Genomic DNA, 21,763 nt, shown 5'->3' on the forward strand with positions numbered 1-21,763 from the left:
GTGCAATGCGAGTGATTATAAGTCATTGATTGTGTTTTAGCGTATTTTAGGTGTTTGAGTGCCAGTTTCAACGCTGCATAACACATTTTTATCATAAATTTAAATTTTCGTAATAAAAAAGTTTTTTGGTGACACCATAAGTTACTTTATAATTTAAAAAAAATATTTCTATGTTTTATGTGTAAATATAAAAGTCAGTTTTTAATTACATTTACTAATGAGAAAGAACCAATAAACTAAAGATATCAAGCACCTAATCTGTTACTTTAGACCAAAAGTGCGTTTTAAAAATATTAATAATTTTGAAACCTTTGTCTTTTTTGATTAAAAAATATTTTGATTTACATCTCTTTTAAAGTAAATGTTTTTCTGCGCAGCATTATATATTTTAATAATTAATGAGTGTAAAAAGTTTTCACTATATTTAAAATTAATAATAAACTGAAGATATTTAAAATCTATAATAAATTATTAATATTTAAAATCCATAATAAAAAATATTTTTAATGTTGAAAAAAATATTTTGAATAAATCTTGAAATTTTATTCTGAAACTTTTAATTTAAAAAATATTTAAATTAGTGTTATACATTTTTGTGTAGTTTACTTTCAAAGGCGTCAGTAAGAGGGATTTTTGCAATACTGTGCGCTTAGTTGTTGGTTGGTAATGAATAGTACTTATTTTGAAATTTTGCCCCTTTTTATTGAAAATATTTTTTAAAGCAAAGTTTTAAAAATTCTCTAAAAACTAAAACTTTAAATTGCCAACGTTCGCCAAAATTTAGGTACATATTTTTTCTGTATAGAGAAGCTAATACATATCCACATTATTTATATTATATTTTAAATCTATAAACTAAAAAAATATTTTAAAAAACATTTTTTTTTGTATTTGATGATTTTTATACATATTTTAATAAATTTTATACAATTTAAATCGTTAAAATAAATTTCGCTCGTTAAAATCAATTTCGCTCGTTAAAATCAATTTAGTTCGTACTCAAGCGCGGGACTTCCCAAATTTGCTTTGACAGTTCTGTCACATCTGGCAAGAAATATGTTATAATCGCGGCATATTTGTTACAAAGTGACAATTGAAGATGATTCAAGTGATGCAGCATTTGAAATTATAGACAAAACTATAAACTGCGGTTGTGCCAGTAAGTGTTTAGTTATAAATGAATAATATAACACGGTTATTCTAACAAAATTACTATTGACTTTCCAGGATCTAATATTAAAAGACAAACAGCGGTGATTTGGCAATTAAAGGTATACATACCGAAGTTAATTAAACATATTACAATGCTAGTAATAATAAAAAATATATGACATATTGTGACAATTTTGTAGAAGATGAAAAGATGCCAATCTACGTGTTTAATCCTCTACAGTTTATCCATCAATTGTGTTCTTTGGTTGTCGTTTAAATTTAATTTATGGATTATATTAGTAGTAATAATGTGTTCAATGTTTACTCTTGATAGGAGTCTTATTGTTTTTTAATTATTTTTCAGAAGCAATGATGGAACAATTTGATGACCTATATGGCTACAACGTAGAATTGGTATATATAAACAAAGAGTTAATCTTCTCATGTTGAAGTCACTGTCAGCAAGTATTATCTTTTCATAAAGAACATACTACATAAGTTTGATGTAACTGAATATCTTAAATTTGGCTATTCAGAAAGAGGAATGATGGCACAGAACAAAAATTGTACATATTTTGCCACATCGGAATTAAAAATAACCCACTCTTAGATATTTTGGCTATCGATTATTCCAGGTATGCAATCACATATTTATAATCATTGTAAAATGTCGTTTATTAGATAACATCCAAGAAACTACACATTTATAAGCTGTCCGACAGCGCCGATTTGATCGACATTAACTTTCAATCCTCACATACTAAGGATATATTACACGTTCATGTTTAAAACATAACTGGTTAATTTAAAATTCTTAAAATCTAACGTATATATGTATTAAATCGGAAAGCAATGATAATGTTATATGTAATATAAAAGTAAAACTCACATTTCGGCCTCGGAGCCCGGCGACGGGATTTCAAAATTTGAAGATTTCATTACAAAGATTGTTTTATGATTGTTTATCTAATTTAATCAATGTATTCTTCTTATCCTCAACACATTATGTATATATTTAATTTTCATAGTTATAACACACCTAGTTAATTTGCAATCCGATTATTTATAAAAGCAAAAACTCACTTTTAGGCCTCGGAGCCCGTCGCCGGGAATTCAAAATTTGAAAATTTCATTACGAAGATTATTTTATGATTGTTTATCTAGTTTATTCTATGTATTCTTCTAATCCTCAACACATTATGTATATATTTAATTTTTATTCAGTCAAATGACGAATTAATGAAAATTATTGTCGCGTAGCAAAATTTTATTATTAAATAATAATTATTTAAAAGTGTTGTCACGGTACTATCTATTTGAATTTGAATGCTTATTTTTCATTGGTCGACGCTATTTGAATATTTGAATGCTTATTTTTGATTGGTCGAAACAACAGAACGCATTACCGGCGGCTCGAAAATCAATCGGAACAAATTCAATTTTAATTTTTATTATTATTTATTATTATAATTAAATATATTTCCTTTGTTTACGTGTATTGTTACACACCGTTAATACAAAGCGATACGATTTACAGAGTAGATAATTGAACGGAGAATGTTTCGTTTAAAGTTATGCGCGTCCGGAAGCGACGACGGCTTAGAACAATTATATATAAGATATTGTCTAAAACATTTATAAGTTCGGCCATTTTACATGTATATTTTACGAATTATTATATTTTTATAAATTATATTTATTGTGTACTTAATTATGCGCATCTTAAATGTTTTAAATTGAACAACACTTAAAAAACATTTATTAAAATATTTTATTTTGTAAATATGTGTTATATATTATAATAACAATTAAAGTTGTTTGTACTCAATTATAATTAACTAGATAGATTATTGGACTATTAACTCAGTAAATATTAGGTAAAATAATACGAATTCAATTGGAATTAATTTTGAAGGTTATTTTATTTTTAGTGCATTTTATAAATTGCAATATCTATGAAAGTTAAGATCCATTGATAATATTTATATTACAATCACTTTAAAAACAATTTAGATTTATATATGTCTTTGTTGAAATCGAGTAGTGTTTACAATATGTCACACACATCGTAAAATATACATAATGTGAGAGAGGATTAGAAGTAAAATTTCGCCAAAATTTAATCTTATATAAATTAGTATGAATCAAATAATTCTTTGTACCTGTATAAATAAAAAAATAAAAGTGAAAAAATATTTGGCAGGTATAACCGTTTTTACGCTGGCACACTTAGAGAATTTTTTATTTTATTTATTTATTAAAAGCCCATCATTACCCATCAGGTTACCCCGATGCGTCACAAGGGTGAAAGAGCCATGCAATGAGATGTTAAAAACGGTGCACTAACCCACAATCTAGACATATACTTAATATTTTCTGATTTTATTTGTATTTTTTCCTGTATGGTACACATATATTTTAAGTTAAAATTACAAATGCTTATAAATTATTTTTATAAAATAATAAATAAAAATAATTTAGTTAAATATTGAATTACGCATACACTGACAAAATAGCAAATTTAAAAGCGAAGCTTGAGATTTTGAGCGCCAAGCGCGAAATTATGTGTGTTCAGTCTGGTGTCGTCAAATCAACCACTACATACTTAGTAGTGGTTGATTCTGTTTTTCCTGTTGTAACTCATTGGGCTAACGCTTGATCTCAATTGTGTTGCAACGGAAGATTTATAATAAATATGGAATTAAAATCAGATATACAAACAGTATAAACTAAATTTCTAAACTGCTAACAATAGTGTTGTCTTAATTAAAAACATAATTTTATTATATATAAATGTACTATCAATATAAAACTAACTTGTTTTATTATTTTCACTTATAAATGTGTAGATATCTAATAACAAAAATAAATAATAAATAAATTTAGCTAAGCTTAAAACCAATAGTAAATCATTGCTTTATTTGCGACTAACTTAATGCGTTACACAAAATTCTTTGAAATTCAAAAATTAATGTTCTATTTTATTACTTTTGAGTTAAATAGATGCAAAATATTTATCTTTTGCATCAGTTTTTTAATTGAGTTTACATAAAATATAAATGCATTTTAGTTTTGGGAGTATCGTAACATATTTTTGTATGTAACTAATTTGATTGATTTGTGTTTTATTTGAAAAACTAAAGATTTTTGGTTTTCATTTTTCAGACCTTACCAGTTTTCTTGAAACTTTAAAAATAATATTTTTATTATATTTTTGAAGAGGATGAAGTTTTAATGATTTTTAAAGACTATTCCTATATATGCTTATTTCTACATATACCATAAGTATGATACTAGACATCACAAATATTTATAGAAAAATATCCATTACCCTATCAGAATCGATGATCGTCTGAAGTCTATGTGCTATTGTCAGAATAGTACAATGTGAAAATTTTCTTCGAATGGTGTTTTGTATCAAATTATCCGTACTATAAAAATTAACATTGATTTAAAAAAATAAAATATAATAATCATATGATCGTTGCTATACAAATAACATACTGTAGATCTACATTAGCCGTGGCTTCGTCCAAAACCAATATTTTATTGCTGCGTATGAGAGCACGTGCCAAGCAAAAGAGCTGTCTTTGTCCGATGCTGTAATTAGAGCCTTCTTCGGCCATCACACTATCGAGCCCTTCTGGTTTATCCTTTATAACATTCTTCAGCTCGACTTCTTCCAAAGCTTTCCAAATAACTTCATCGCTGTACTCCTCGAACGGATCAATATTCTGCCTTATATTTCCAGAGAACAGTACCGGTTCTTGGGGTATTATCGATATGTTACTCCTTAATTTGTGTAAACCGATCGAACAAATATCTACATCGTCAATATTTATAGTACCCTCAAGGAACGCCATTCTGTTGTATTATAATATAAAAATATTATTATTTTAAACTGATATGTGTATTATAAATTTATAAGAGATTGTAATAATACCTGAATAGAGCGTTAATTATTGAACTTTTTCCTGATCCAGTACGTCCAATTATGCCTACTTTCTCTCTCGGTTCAATCATGAATGTTAAATTTATCAAAACTGGCTTTGTGTTTGGCGCGTATTTAAGATGAACGTTATTGAATGCAATCGATCCGTTTTTGGACCAATTAACTTCTAATTGACAATCTCTAGGCATTACTAAAGCTGGTTCTTGTTCGACTCTCTGATATTCTAAAACTCTGATCAACAAACATTGTATTTAGGATACACTAATTCAATCTATGCATTACTAAATACCTCTCCACACAAGTCATATAGTTCTCCATCTCTGTGCTAGATCTAATGGTCCATTGTATCATTCCTATTAATCCCATTGCTTGAGTTATGGCTAAACCGACATTTCCCGATAGAAAATCTGAAAAGGTAATCTATTTTATTGATTGCAATTCATTATTTAACTGCTGTAAAGATTATACTATAAAATAATATACCATTTGGAAACATTACAAATGTAACAGTAACGATCATCATGAAGCATACACATATTATGTCCAGCAACAAGCCGAATGCTCTCGTTGTGCCAAGATAGATAAACCAAGTCGAGCTGTGTAAGTCTTGATGTGAATCAAACTGTTCAATGAGTGTTTTTTCAGCATTGAACGCTCTAATGGTTGTCATTCCATGTAAAGATGTACTTAAATGGGTGTATATTGGACTACGGGCTGAAAAATACATAATTTTAGTTATATATATTGGTTATAAAAATATGTGAAGTTTAGAATCATTATTTGTCATGTCACTTTACTTAGGTTTGAGTAAGATGCAAAAATAATATTGTTGTGAACAATTTGACAAATCATCAAAAATATCATCTACATAAAAATTAATAAACTAGAAGGTAAGTTAAATACCCAAAATGATGTACTTAAATTTATGAACTATGTGACCATAGAGCTAAGCATAGAAAGGCATTGTTTGTGTGCACAATTCAATATTATTTATAAAAAATATATTTTATGTAATAAAATAAGAGAAAAAAGCATATTTTTAGTGTACTGTTTCAACACTTAGTATTGGAGGCATCGTTGAAAAAATGGTACAGCTGAATATAAGAAAAACCAGGAACATCAGGTTTTGCTGTTTTCAATTACCAGTGTTTCCCAGTATTAACTCTATTATATTCTTAGATGAAAATGACTTACATATTTGTGGTTGATTCTATTTGTCTATATTTATTATAACTTTTATATGGACACTTTAATTTGTAGTAGCAAACAGCAAAACATGTAAATGTAAACATTGCTTGATTTTAAAATACTAATCTAAGAGATGCTGATTTGCTCTACTTTCTAAATATTTAATAAGAAAATAATACGTTTAATATTGATTCTAGACTACGCATACATATATAATTCTACGACTCACCTATTGCTTCAAGGCGTTTTAAGCTTCTTGACGGTGATAAATAATAACTACGTGCAGCTAATATAACAAATAACATAAGCATGACTGGAATCGCCAGCCAAAAGTTAACAATCATGATTACGATTACGATGCCCACTAGTTGTAGTACGCCCTAAAATGAAAATTATTATTATTTTACATAATATATGTTTAATCCAGTAAAAACTTATTTTAACTAGTGCATTGTATAAATCTACAGGCAAAAAAAATTTCATACAAATATAAATGCAGATACCTAGTAGTAGATGCAAATAGTAAGTCACTATTAATCATAGGTGTAATGAACACGCACAATACAATAATTTAATCACTATATTTACATACCTAAGTCAAAATGTATAAAATGGTTTAATATTAATTATGTGCAGAGCCCGGCGTTGCACGCGATTACTAAATCTTATTACTCTTTAGAAATCGGTACAATTACCAATGTCACTTATCTATGGAATGTGTAATTCATAGTAGTTTTGTTTGGATACCTGTTCAGTAAAGATATTTGGCATCAACCATTACCTATTGTTAAAGTAAGATCCTTGGTTTTGGAACTATCATTAGATGCCACATGGATACGCAATGTAACGCCGTCAAAAAACTCAGATTATTTGTAAATTCAAGAAGCTTAACTCAATGGATGTGAGAATGCCTATGTTTGGAACTGAGACCAAAAAAATAACTATGCAATTTACAGAGACCTAAAGAATAACTATATTAAAACTATGATTGTGTATATTGGGCAGATACATATAGTCAGATAAATATTTAATGGTAATTTCATATTAATATGTGTACACATATTAATATCTACTGCGATGAAAATCTTTGTGAAAACACCAGGAATAAAATTGTATAATTTTGCATTTCAATTAGAGGCAATATTAAAAAAAAATTATATTCAGTTTAAAAATGCCAAAAACATGTTTACGTGTGTTTACCTGAATAACATCAATTGCAATAGCTGGCAAAATTTCATCAATCGAGCCCATGTCTCTGGAGAATCTGTTCATAATTCTTCCCGACGGATTGTTGTGAAAGAAACGCATTGTAGAACGGATGATTGCTTCAAACATTTTGTTATGCAGTTTGATCGATGCTCTTATCGTCATACAAAACAACATTTTTGTACGACTTATGACGGTTATGAGAAGAGATAAGATTAACACTGAAACGTTAAAAATATATTTCGTTTCAATTCAAACATTTTATTGACAAAACTAACCTGTATACATCACAGTGTAGCAATCACGACTATAGTATTTAGAATCAAAAATTTGATTGATCAAAGTCACATTTTGTAAAGGGTCATCTGTAGTTGAATCGTTGGTTTCATTATTAAAGTTATATATGCGTGAAAGATGTTTCTCCATGTTCTTAAATTCTTCCATATTAACCCTATATTTTTTAAGTATGATGAAAAGTGAAATTTTATAAACATTCAATATATCACTTTACCATTGCCCAATCCAGTAATCTGTCGCAGAGGCGAAAAATTGTGTAAGTAAAATCAACAATACAAGAATTAAAAACAGTATTACTGGTCCGCTGGCTAATACGTATGATTTGTAAACTGAAAAGCTTATCGATCCACTATTCCTCTCTTCGTCAATCGCGCTCACTTTAGTATCATTTGGTTCAGGAGTCTTTAATTGAAATGAATATGTTGTATATATTTCATTTGAGTATCATTATTGTACAACTTACTAATTTAGTGCTCTTTGAGATACTTTCAGAACGCTTTTTTTCAAATTGATTATCTTTGATCTCAGTCGTTTTATCGTAGCTTTTCGTTTGCGATTGTATTAGTTCATCAAATTCTTCACAGTGATGCTTTAGACTAGCATATGTACCTTCAGATACGATGCACCCATCTTTTAAGACAATAATCTAAAACATACCAAATCTTATACATGCATATTTATATAATTATGAAAGAATATTTTCAGATCCATTCTTACATGATCAACTTTATTGAGAAATTGTGGTTGATGCGTTATTAACAGTCTAGTCTTTCCTTTTAAATATTTAACTATGCATTCGTCAAAAATTTGCTTTCCAACGTGAACATCAACAGCGGACAAAGGATCGTCTAATAGATATATATCGGCGTCTCTGTATACAGCTCTTGCTAAATTGATTCTTGCCTTTTGACCTTCACAAATTAAACGAATATTACAATGGATTGATTCTGGATACTCGGAACTTTGTTGATGAAATAAATATTTTTCTTTCCAGGATGCGTAGAATCATTTCTCTCCCGTAGAGACCCCAGGTACGCGGAGCGCGACTGCCCGCATACCTTCCCTCCCCCCACTTCCCCTATCCAACCTCCGTCTCCAAAAAGGATAGTGATGCCGGAGACCATCAGTAGCTAAATCGCGACGGTCTACCCGTCCAGGTCGTTCTCGTGACGACCTAGGAAGGAGGCATGATCTAGCGCCTGTATGCGCAGTATGCAGGCGTGAAAGCCAGGCTAGGTACATCCGGTCGCTCATGGGCCGAAACTCCTGAGCCTGATGCGACCGTGGAAGGAGGGCGTGGGCCCAAGGACCTTCCATTCGGAACTTTGATTTTTATCATTCATATATTGGAAAATGAGATTGTTTTACAAAATGGCACTATAATTTGTTAGAATTACAAGTTTAGTTTATGTTAGTAGGTTAGTAACATTGAGTCAATCAGCAAGGTGTTGTGGCGGTGTGCGGTCATAAACTTAAAATCCGTTTTGGTGACAGTGAAGAACACTAGTAAAAAAGCTTAATACATGTATTCAAAAACATCAAAATATTGGACTTGAGAATCTTATTCTGCAATATTTTGAATTCTAACTCTCTTTATTACTATTAAGAGCGTACTTCTGCCTAACTACTCTACTATCTGTTATGTACTTCACTAGGACATTTCATTGGTCAATATTAACCAAAGGCATCTCGATTCATTATATTAACAATACTTATATTTAAGCCTTTTGAATTTAAGATGATATTAAGAATATCCATATATCTTAACAAGCAATGTTAAAATATGTTCTTAATACAATTAATAAATTAAATCTCTTTGAGTAGGCTTATAGAAGTTATAATAACAATGATCTAAAATAGAATATTTTATAATATACATACCTCCGCTCAAAGCTACTCCTCTCTCACCCACTAACGTTTCATCACCGTGTGTTAGCTTGGTAATATCATAATCTAGTTCACATAATTTTATTGCATTTCTATATCTATTATTGTTCATATCTGCACCAAAAACAATATTCTTGTTAATTGTACCTAAAAAAATACATATTTTTTATACTTAATTCAGTATTTCTATATTTTTGTGTATTTAAAGTTAACTTACTATCAAATAACCACGGTTCTTGAGACGCATAAGCAATAACTCCATTGACGTTCATAATACCACTCACTAATTGCACTTCTTTTAGTAATGTATAAAAAAGTGTACTCTTCCCTGAACCAACAGGACCGACTATCGCTACCAAACTATAAATATAACAGTCATTGAAGTACATCTCTAAAAATATTATGTAAAACTAATAATACACAACCTCCCCGGTTTAATATTTAAATTAATATTATTCAACGTAAATTCAGGATTTCTTGGCGACCATTTTACGTTTACCCTATTAAGGTAAACTGCACTTTTGTTGCTAAGTTTGCAACTTAAATCTTCCTCGTAATTGTTTTTAGTATTCATTTTGTTAAGCAAATCTTCTTCCGAATTCCAATCAACTTTGATTTGTATGTTTTTAATAGAATTATTTCCGAATAATGGAATGCTAGTTTTATTAGTCATTTTTATATTATCTTCTAGCAATGGTTGTTCTATATCATTGATATCCTCCACATTAGGCATAATAGATAACATGGACGTTTCTTTGTACAGCAAAAATTCTTGTAGCCGATTGATAGTCACACAAATTTCACCCAACAATGTAATTGCTAAAAAATATTAAATAAATGAATATTGTTTTAATATCGTTAAAAGAAGTTGACTTTACCTTGTGGAAACAATACTGCTAGAGAATGTTTTAATATTCCATAGAATGATACAAGAATATAAATCTTTTCAGCTGTAATAACATTGCCGTTTAAAACATATGTTAATATACTACAGAACAAAGCAAATCTTGAGTTAAATAATCCAAAAGACATCACAATTGTTTTTATACAAGCTGTACGTTTGATGTTATTCATTTCATTTCTGTAACGTACAAAGAAATATGATCATTAGGTATAAATTGATTACTTGAAGCGAAGGTTCATCAAGCATGGTCCTTCTAAAACTTATGTTGTTCTTTTTCCCTTGTGATTGAAAGTCGAAAGGTTATTATATTGAGCAATAAATTATATTAATCTTATGACTAATTTAGACGCTTTCTAAATAACCAGAAATAATCTAAGAAAATGATTGTTAAAGCAATAAAGATAATAAGGAATATCAGTTTGTTTATATGTTTGTGGTATTTATTTAATCTTAAATAAATACTTGTAGTTTGTTATAATATATACAACAAAATTGTTGCTTATGCCCTAAATAGAATATACAGTTACATATTAAGTGTTGATAACTAGCTTAAAACCCTTTAAAACTCTTTAAAACCTTCTAATATTAAAGAATTGGTTAAATATCATTGATTTCATGATATTGTATTGCTGTAAAATTAGTAGTACCGTCTTTTTCCGAAAATAAGACACTGTCTTACTTTCTTTTTTGGTCCAAAATACGCGCTAGGGCTTATTTTCGGGGGAGGGCAAAAATAAAAGTATATTTATATATTTTTATTTAATATTTATTTATTTTACACAGAATACAGAAATTTAAATTTATTCAATTACAGTCGTGTCATCTTCTTCTGGAACATCGTCATAAATGATCAAATTCTGAAGTCTGTTCTGATTTTCTTCCAAATTCATTTCCTGTTGAATCATTGGTCCGAATCTCTCATGTCTTGCAATATAGCTATCGTTAAATGAATACTTTTTGTCTAAGTAGCCTGTTCGTAGTGCATTGGAAACACAAACAATTTTGTCCCATGAATTTTTTACCCAATTCACAACTTCTTGTAAGCCTGGTTTTACAAAATTACCTCGATGATTTCTCACCATTCTGTTTTCAATATATTCATTGATTTCCATCCGCAAATGATCCTTGAATGGCTTGTTTATTGCAATGTCAAGTGTCTGGAGGTAAGCAGTCATTCCTGCCGGAATCATTATTTGATCGATCTTCCTCTCAGCAAGAAAGTTTTTCATGTCTTTAGCGCGGTGTGTACTGGCTGAATCCCAAACTAGTAAACCTCTATTTTGACCCCTCAACAGTGGTGGCAGCATAAAATCAACCCACTTTCTTATAACTGCTTGGGTGCACCATGCTTTTTCACTTTCAATGACATAAATTCCTGAAATGCGTTTAATCTGGTCTTTTTTACCTTTAGTGATTAAAAATGGCGATACTTTCTTGCCATCTAGACGAATCGCCAAAATACAGGTAACACGTGCACTATCGTAACCGGTAGAAGGAACGTAAATTGACGAGGAAGCCTTGTGGTGAACCGTCGTTTGAACTCCTTGGCCTAGGAATACCGCGGTCTCATCCATAGCAAGCATGTTGGAGAGTTGGTATTTCGAAAAATCGATGCCATCAACAAAAAGCTTAAACGCAAGTGCACGTTTAACAACTTCATTGTCTTCCAGCTTAAACATTGTTGTTGATCTCCTTAGAGACAGTTCATGTCGTTGAAGGAAGTTGTCCATCCAGTGTGACGATGCTTTAAATTCTTCTGTGGATATATTAAATTCAATTGCTGTTTCAAGAGCAAACTTTTGAATATCAGCCCTGCGCACAACCAAAGCCATTGCTCTCCTGTCGGCAATCCATTCCCAGATGCATTCCTCCAACTCAGAAAATAACGGCTGCCGACCTGATCCAACTCTGCGTTTTTTCTCATTTCCTTGGCCCACCAGTTGACACAGGTTATCGTAGTCTGCACGCCATTTGCGAACCATACGGAGATCCAGCATCTTCTCTTTACAGAAGGTTACAAGATTTACACCCTTTTTGTACTCGACGGAATAGCTCTTTCGTTTTGTACTCATTTTAACTGAGGATAAAAATTATTCACTTTATAAAAAATAAAATTACGTATGAGGAAATAATCAGACTTACAAGACTGAAATGAACAAGTGTTATACCTGCACTGTCGCACAATGCATACTGCTGCCTTAGTTGTATTTTTAAGATAAATTCCTAGAATTAATTTTGACATGTGCTGGTGCATTGCTTGAAATGAACTGTAGAGGTAAACAATGAATTTCTCGGAATATTTTGTTTCAAACATTTCTATGAAATACGAGTAGGTATAAGGGCAGCTAAACATACTTAATACATCAACAGCATTTTTTAACGATTTTTTTTTCACATTATTTTAACTAGGGCTTATTTTCGGGGGAGGGCTTATATTCCAAAAACTCCTGAAAATCACGCTAGGGCTTATTTTCGGAGGATGTCTTATTTTCGGAAAAAGACGGTATTTGGATATAATGGGTGGGGCTTCTATTTTTTTCTCAGAGTCCTAAAGTGAAACTGGGCTTATATGGATCTGATGGCAATCATTATAATAAACTTATATGAAGATGTGGATGGTTGTTTATGTTTTTAGCAGGGTCTGAAAGATTAACTATACAAATTGACAGATCAATCAAAAGGTGCAGGGGCAAGTTATTCAATAAGAAGTGTCACATTCAGACAGTTATGAATGATAAAGAGCCGCTGAAAATATTATTTAATACAACTATAATAATTGTTTACCTGCTCATCAAAACAAAATATGTTTAATCTATACATATTAAGGGCTTTGGTTGAGTTGTGCACTTACTTCTCTGATTAGTAGGACGCAAAGCTGTTAAAGGCTCCGCGAGGTGACTGTTAGCGAGGATAGAGCGATGTTTGGATTTGGTAAATTTGATTGCAGGGAATAGAGATTTAGGTCCTAAAAACTTAAAAAAAAAACTAAACAAAAAACACATAAAAACTAAAAAGTCCAAAAACAATTTTTTGAAAATTGGGATATTTTGCTTTTGGGATTTGTTTTCAAAAATCAGTTTGAGATGAACTTTTGTATATTATTTTCAAGCCCACTTCTTGTTGTAGCTTTATTAAAAGATGCAACAACAAGACGTTGTCAATGACCACAAAAAAATTATATGAAATATAGAGTAACTTTTAAAGCCGCAGTTTGTCCACCGTTGGTTTAGAAAATATACATATATATATATATATATATATATATATATATATATATATATATATATATATATATATATATATATATATATATATATATATATATATATATATATATATATATATACAGACATTCATGAAATTGAACAAATATTGATTAATTTCACATTAAGCAATTGCTTTAGAAACAACGTGAGTGGTTGTGTGATAAAACCGTACAATTTCAAAATAAATAAATATAGAAGAGAGTGAATAAAAAAAGGTCCAGACAACAGATTTTGTACTGAACAATAAAATTCTTTATAGATAATAATAATATAAAAATACAAACCTTCTCAAAGTTTTCATTAGCTTAGAAATTGGTTTTTCCCAAGCATACATTTTTATTATATGTATTCCTACCAAGATTTCATTCATCATTTTCAGACGGTTATCGGTTAATTTGGCAGTCTTCGCTCGAATAACTGATGTTTGTTTACCCAGCCATACTATGTTTATACAAAAAATCATAAGTGTAACATATTTTATATAAATATAACACATTTTTACTTACATTGAAACGGTATTAACAATAACAACACAAGTATACCGACTATGCCGGATATGCCAAATTCCCACCACATGAGAAAAGCTATTATGACCACTTGTAAGGGAGCTACTATTATATAGTTGATCAGTATAGTAGCAACATCAAAACGACCAACGTCGTTTGATAATAGATTTACAACATGACCCACCGTTGTTTGCCTAAGAGCCATTTTTGATAGTTTTAAAGCCTGAAATATACAGAGCATTGTAAGTAATTTTCTATTATAATACATTCAACAATTATAATAAAATACCTTTCTGTAAATCAAAGCACAACATCCAACTCTATATTTCATACACAAATGAACTATAGACATTGCACAAGGATGTGATATAAATATTATTGTAAATGCACAGGCCACTACGCCAGACGCATACCAACGTAACTCTCCGATAGTAATTCTATCTTGACCGGGTATATAATATGAAACCATTTTGCCTAAAAGTATGCATTGCAATATTCTGTAAAATTAAAACAGCATATTTAGAGAATGTAAGTGTATAATGACTTATTATATAATAACATTTTACCTCAATCCGCATTCTACGAGGATCGCCATACAAAGATTTAATAATATTTGAAGCTTGAAACATCGAAAAATTGTCTTAAATAGACTTGGTGTACCATTTTTAAGCAGTCTATTCCACTCTTTAGTAAAATCATCGGCTAATTGAGCTAAAATAAGGTATAACTACATAGTTATAAGTACATTTCTAATATTATAATTTTATAAACAGTGGTGTTTTGACATACGAGTTTAATTCGTTCTAAAATACTCGTATGCCAAATCAATTTTCATATTGAAATGGGTTGGATTGGCAATTTAAATGATAAATACTTATAACTGAAAGTAATAATAAGTTGTTTAAATTACGCAATACATTTATTACTTGTACGTCATGTCAAATTTTTAAAACAAAATTTGCTCGTATCTCGAAATACTCAGCAAGTCACTCGTTAATCGAGGATCCACTGTATTATAAATACCTGAAGAATGTTCACTAAGTGGCTCATATAGATCCGTAAATGACAAATCTCTTTTATTTCCATTTTTAAAAATTTTTGCCGTCCAACTAAAATAAATAAATATAGGTTTAGTGCTATACTATATTTTATAATAACAAAAATACATACCAATATGTGACGTAGTTTAAAACGTTGCCGTTTACGCAAGGGTTTTGTTTTTTTAATTCATCTCTCTTCCAAGTTGCCATTTTGTGACTGGATGTTATTAATTATTCAGGTGTATCATTTTGCTTTAGTTCCACTTAGCACTGGAATGAAATAGATAGAATATATGTATATCAATACTCGTAGAACGTATCTTATCAGATTATTGAACACTTTTGCAATATGATTATTTTACATCTTATCAGCTTGAACAATATATGATTGCTATGAAAAATAATTTTAAAGTAAATATTATAGGTGAGAAACTTACATTTTGTTAGGCGGATAAAATTGATAAAATATTTTATTCATACATACACATATAAATTGAAATATGTATGATATGCAATTTAATTTATACATACACACATAAATTGAAGTATGTTATTCGGTATACTTATTATTAGATAAAAATATGTACATACATCTACGAACTTAAATATAAAGGCACTATTCATAACCAGTGCCAGCACATAACTGCTTCGATTTTAATACTTATTATAGTAAAAGTGGCACTGAAAGCAGGTTTATCATATAGCAGCAAATGCAGGAAGTTCTGTATACATAATGATGTCGATTGTAGCCATATTTCAATAAACACTATATATTTTTAGATAATGTAATCATCATTTTATTAAAATATAAACAGAAAAGACTGCGTTTTGTTGAATTATTATTTTTACAGTGTAATTTTTAGTATTAGTTATTTATAACGGTTAAATCTATTTTAGTAAATAAGTATTATTACTCACAGAATAATTTTGTATTTTGAGCAACATAATGGTTTCTTTATCTCTTTCTCCTCCACTATTTGACACGAACTATTAAAATCTAATTTTTTCAGCAGTTTTTAAATAAATAAACTACTGACTAAAGATTAGCCTAGGAGCAGCTAGTCTATTCAAAGAAAATAATGAATTTTGCTAAACCGCGTAGCGCGAAATTTTTGGGTATTTTTCACATAAAATTAGAGTTTTAAAGAAACCAGAATAACATTTGTTTTTTTAAAAGGTTAAGATTTTTTGTGAGCAGCGTAACCAAAATATTTTTGTTTTTATATAATTTATTTATGATCTTCGATACACCCCCATAAAATTCAAATATGTTGTCATCATTTAGATGGGACCACAATGGTTTCGCTTATAAAACGTCACTAGGACCAGTGACGGATCAAGGAAATTGGCAGGGTGGGAGCCATTCGTAATTCATTCCCAAAAAATAATAAAATTCTTTTATTTCAACACGTATTAACAAATATTTTTTACAAAGAGATCATTTTGTACAAAAAAAGGGTTTGGCCTTTATTGGTTTATGACATCGGAAAAGGGTTTAAGACAGTGCCTCGTTGTACGTAAATTATTAGTTCTTGCCGGCATACGTGCGGTGTGAGTGGGACACACATACAACTGATTTTTGCTAATAATTGTTAAAATAATACATATGTTTTTATTTTTGAGTAATTATGGTGTGGGAGCCTAGATTTGTTATGGCCAAAACTTGGCGGCATTTGGATAACACTGGCGTGACGGTTATTCTCTCGGATGGCAACCCTCGACCTGTTCGGGCGCGCGTCGCGGGCTCGTGCTCCATTCAAATGTAAACAACTTTAATCGTCAATAAAAACACTACTGCAGCGGCTCAATATGTATTTAATTGCCATCCGTCAGCCACCACCGCCGACCACGTGACCCAGGAAGCACCCGCCCCGCTATGCGCCTCCAGCGAGAAGCCACCAACGTGCAGCCGTAAACCAAACTCGACTGGACCACGTTTGACCCGTCAGCATTCGTAGGGCTACGCCCCCGCGACTCCGAGCTCCTACCGCATGTCCAGAGCCCGATACATGCGTGCCCTGTGTAGCTGCACCGACGCACCACAGGGCTCCGAAAGGTGCTCCCGGACATGCCCGTTCTTCTCCGGGCATGCCGAGAAGAGACTGGCGTGATGGTTATTCTTTCGGATGGCAACCCTCGGCCTGTTCGGGAGCGCGTCACGGGCTCATGCCTCGTTCAAATGTAAACAACTTTAATCGTCAATAAAAACACTACTGCAGCGGCTCAATCTGTGGTTAATTGCCACCCGTCACCATACCCTCGCTAAAATGGTTTGTAGTTTGTATTATTATATTATTATTTGTCCAAATATACAAAAACCTAGAAGGGTATTACGCGAGATCTTCTAGAAGGTATATATATAGGTATATATTTAAAACTACTACAAAGAATATTCAAGCCGTACGGGAATCAAACAAATTGTCGCTTTAATGAATTGAGCTCACTAACTTTTGTCAAATACGCAAGATAAAAAAGACATGGCTTTTCTGGGGTAAGGGTCATGTATACCTAAATTGTATAACACTATTCTCTAGAATTACAAGCTATATATTATTTTATTGGTATCAGGACAAATACCCCCCGGACATATACCCCCCGGACATATACCCCCGGGCAAGAACCCCCTATCAAAAACTCCCTAGACATTCTACCCCCCCCCCCGTGCAAATAACTCCCTGACAATTAATCCCCCATGCAAATAACATCCACTGCCAATTTTGAATTTTTTCCAAGACCTCAAGGAGTTCAGTTCGTTCAATTCTGTAATAAGGTAACTGAAAAACTTTTGTTATTATTTTTGTGAAATTTGTTGTAAAAATGCATGATTAAAATTTGTTTTATTCGTATATAAAATATGACTCATGATACATATATGTACCGCTACTAATGCAACAAATCACTTATTTTTATAAATAATCACGATTTTTCAATATTTAAAAATTTGTCGAAGAGGGGAGGATTAAAAATCACGATTTTTCAATTGCTATCATGTTTGCACACCGGCGGCAAACCTTCAACCTTCTAACATTGCATTATGTTAAAACGTTTAAATTTTTAATGTGTACAAATTTTTTAACGAAAATTTTGATTGTATGTATGTACATTATACTCTCTAGATTGGGGGTCATTGCACCTATGTCCTTCCCTCTTGGATCCAATAGTGACTATGTCGCATACTATTGTTACAAGGGGTGTACTTTATAAACTTTAACAGTACGGTTATTAATCTAAATAAGCCTATTTTTATATTTTATATTCATCCAACCTTCGGAGAAGAAAATGCCGAAAGGGATGAAAACTTGCTTACATAGAGCAAAGAGAGTTTGATCAGAAGATTAGATTCGGTGATCCTGCCACTTTTATTAAATTACCACTACATTGATTCTACTACTATACTGCAATGATTGCTCTATATGAATTTCTACTGTCTGTTACTATCTTTTTGGAACAATCAGAATTGTATTTGTATATCAGTATAATTTTAGAATATTTTAATCATAAATTGCTGTTTTACTTATTTATTACAGATAATTAAAGTGTGCGTACATATTTTTCCTTAAAATGTTGATTGGGATTATGCATTATGGTGAAAATTACCATTTTTTATTTTTTAAATAATGGTAGCCCTGTGGTGCCCTCTTTCGCTTGATGTATCTAGCTTTGGCTTAATTAGCACATTCTTCGTTTTTTAAACAAAAACAAAGTCTTAAAATGCAGTAATAGTAGAGTAGTTGATATGTAAATATTTTTTAATTATTTGAGAAACGCTTGCCAATAGGGATTATGATGCACCTAACCAATTAATAAGGATGTACTTTGTACCTACATAAATACATATTTTCTTACCTATTGATATAAATTTGTACATTATAAATTATGAAGGTATTTATTTAATTATTTTATTGTGATTTTTATATTTATTTAATTTTTTTAAATACTTTCTATTTATAAAAATTGTGAAATGTGTAGTTTTATGGCCAAAACAAAGATGGCGTCAGTGCGGTAACTTGACAGCCAGCTGTCATGCGCTCGACATGTTTCGCCGCATGATTTGGATTAAGCCTGTAAAAACTTCTGTTAAGGTCGTTTTATAAAATAAAGTAAGTGACATTTTATTTGTAATTTCGTTAAAATGTATAACTTTCGCTATTGCGTACAATTACGACGAACCACCTCACCAATCGATATTTTAAAAATAAAACTAAAGTACAACCAAAGATATATAAGAATTACTACACATATACGCTCCCGATAGGTTTATCAGATCAGACCTGTTTATTCATTAAATAATTCGATTTTATAATATGCAGTTCATGACTGTCTTATCTATAAATATATATGTATTAGAAAATTTAGTGCAATTTTATTCGTTGTATTTCGGTTGGTTGATATAATATTTACGTGTAAAATTCGATATTTAAATATAGGTAATCCTTGATACAGTGCGTTCACATCGAATGATTATTTCGATGTTGACCCGAAAGAGTGCCGATGATCTTGACCCATAATTGGCAGTTGAAATGTGTGACAGCAGACATTGGCTCGTTACTTTCGTGTGGCGATAAAATTAAGCGTTACTTATTGCAAATATTTAAGTAAATATTCCTATTTTATTGCATTATTTAAAATAATATTGAAGTTAATATTATCAAAATCTGCTTTTAACAATGTTATTATATTATTAACACAAGTGAAACGTTATATATTATTAAATTTTTAACACAAACAATTAAAAGATAACCTTTGTTGTAAATTAATTTGTCTCACCGAGAGCGCGCTATGTATCTATGCCGCTAGTGTGAATACAACTGCTGACGTGTGACAGATCTACATATCATCGTTATCATCATTGCATTCGTGTCTATGGACCACGCAACATCAATTGATTAAATAAATATTGTTATCACACTTAAGTTACGTTTGTGTACTTTTAAATTGTTTTTATTAGCGTTACCTCTTTAGATTAATGTAAATTATGACACGCGTGCATCCACTAGCTCATTTTGTATTAATAATTAAATTATATTATTAGTTGCTTTTATTTTATTTATTTAAGATAATTTATCTATTTTTAATATTCATATAGTAGCATGTCATTGCAAAACATTTCAATACAGTTTTAGGTGTGAAAAAATATAATTAGTATTTCAAATATATATATATATATATATATATATATATGTAAATATAATAGTTGAAATAAAATGATATTGATCTTCATATTTTATTAAAATATTCTAATGAAATTTATTTAAATTTTTTTATGTATAAATTAAGTATGTTGAATGTTTTTTGAAGGATTTTAGTTATGAAATTATGTTAAAACTCATATTTAATATTAGAGTTCAAATAAAGTAAACTATGCTATTTTCACGACCTTGTGCTTTTTAAATATTTTTACTAAAATGAAGTTAATCATACTAGCGAACATTTAAATATCACATAAATTTATATCTAATAATGTTCACTTTTTATACATATATAGATTTATTATTTTAAATACAAAAAAATAATATAAATTAAAAAAATATGTTTATTAAAGATACTGAAATATCATATAAAGATTAATTAATTGAATAGCTATGTTTTTAATTTCTTTTAAATTATTTTTAAAATTCTCTGTTGATGTTTTGCCACATTAATTTCATCAGTTTCTTTCAACATAAAAATCCTACAAATATACTACTAAATAGCTTCAGTGTATTAATTTAGTTAGATTTTTAACCAAAAGATGTCATATTTGTGTTTAGTTAAAGAACATATCTTGGAATAATACCTGAAGCCATTGTGTTAATACTTTATTTGTTCTTGCTGCATAAGCAAAATCTTGAATTTTTTTCATTATATATTACTTTAGTAGTTATCGATAGGAGAATAATACATTCAATTGAGTCTGATGATTACATGATTTTAAAATGTATGCATATATAATTGTTTTATGGATACGTCTTTGGCCTTCTGATTTAATATGACAAACCAAAAAAATAAACTAAAATCTCTGACTTGTATATGTATTTTAAGTATATTTTTATAGCTAATAAATATGTTATTAAACACTTTAAAATTTCTTCCATTTTTTAAAAGCAGCCATTTTTAAGGGAGCCAAAATATTTAAAAGGCCTGTTGTTTTTAAATTGAAGGTGTTTTGTTTCAAAAACTGTTATATCCCATAATATTATATAAACATTACATTAAAAATTATTAAGTGTATTTTTAATACAGAACATTTTTGACATCTTAAATTTTTCTGTAAAATTTTTATGATCGTCATTTTAATACAATATGGAAGATCGGGCTACTTTTCTTCTTAACTTCTAATATTTACAAGACCTATTTTTACTGTTTTTTTGTTGAAATCTTAAAAT

At 30.0% G+C, this 21,763-nt stretch overlaps 2 protein-coding genes across 6 annotated transcripts in view; one reads left to right on the top strand and one right to left on the bottom strand.

Moving 5' to 3' along the window:
- The window catches only part of LOC148235834 (putative multidrug resistance-associated protein lethal(2)03659), a 32,438-nt gene that overhangs the window by 1,560 nt on the left and 9,115 nt on the right, over positions 1–21,763 (bottom strand). Inside the window, exons 1-22 of one of the 5 annotated variants that reach the window (XM_088183883.1) lie at positions 20,166–20,204; positions 15,529–15,668; positions 15,382–15,467; positions 14,925–15,069; positions 14,648–14,855; positions 14,359–14,581; positions 14,137–14,293; positions 10,561–10,763; positions 10,108–10,501; positions 9,900–10,042; positions 9,677–9,829; positions 8,513–8,706; positions 8,259–8,441; positions 8,010–8,197; positions 7,777–7,949; positions 7,493–7,719; positions 6,522–6,672; positions 5,588–5,818; positions 5,394–5,511; positions 5,096–5,335; positions 4,657–5,016; positions 4,484–4,583 (exon numbers count right to left, since the gene is read on the bottom strand). In XM_088183883.1, the coding sequence (XP_088040009.1) occupies positions 4,484–4,583; positions 4,657–5,016; positions 5,096–5,335; positions 5,394–5,511; positions 5,588–5,818; positions 6,522–6,672; positions 7,493–7,719; positions 7,777–7,949; positions 8,010–8,197; positions 8,259–8,441; positions 8,513–8,706; positions 9,677–9,829; positions 9,900–10,042; positions 10,108–10,501; positions 10,561–10,763; positions 14,137–14,293; positions 14,359–14,581; positions 14,648–14,855; positions 14,925–15,069; positions 15,382–15,467; positions 15,529–15,608 (3,957 nt within the window). In that variant the 5' untranslated portion in view covers positions 15,609–15,668; positions 20,166–20,204. Of the gene's footprint in view, positions 1–4,483; positions 4,584–4,656; positions 5,017–5,095; positions 5,336–5,393; positions 5,512–5,587; positions 5,819–6,521; positions 6,673–7,492; positions 7,720–7,776; positions 7,950–8,009; positions 8,198–8,258; positions 8,442–8,512; positions 8,707–9,676; positions 9,830–9,899; positions 10,043–10,107; positions 10,502–10,560; positions 10,764–14,136; positions 14,294–14,358; positions 14,582–14,647; positions 14,856–14,924; positions 15,070–15,381; positions 15,468–15,528; positions 15,669–15,835; positions 15,968–15,989; positions 16,146–17,386; positions 17,503–20,165; positions 20,205–21,763 lie in introns of those variants that run through there. The other 4 variants (XM_088183884.1, XM_088183881.1, XM_088183882.1 and 1 more) reach the window with 4 other exon arrangements.
- The window catches only part of Hmgcr (HMG coenzyme A reductase), a 68,871-nt gene continuing 66,502 nt past the window's right edge, over positions 19,395–21,763 (top strand). Inside the window, exon 1 of the mRNA XM_088183885.1 lies at positions 19,395–19,498. The gene's annotated coding sequence lies outside the window, so the exon portion shown is untranslated. The remainder of the gene's footprint in view (positions 19,499–21,763) is intronic.

Source organism: Plectrocnemia conspersa, unplaced genomic scaffold (assembly GCF_051122295.1).
Source record: "Plectrocnemia conspersa isolate PC_06_02 unplaced genomic scaffold, ASM5112229v1 ptg000004l, whole genome shotgun sequence".
Taxonomy (NCBI): domain Eukaryota; kingdom Metazoa; phylum Arthropoda; class Insecta; order Trichoptera; family Polycentropodidae; genus Plectrocnemia; species Plectrocnemia conspersa.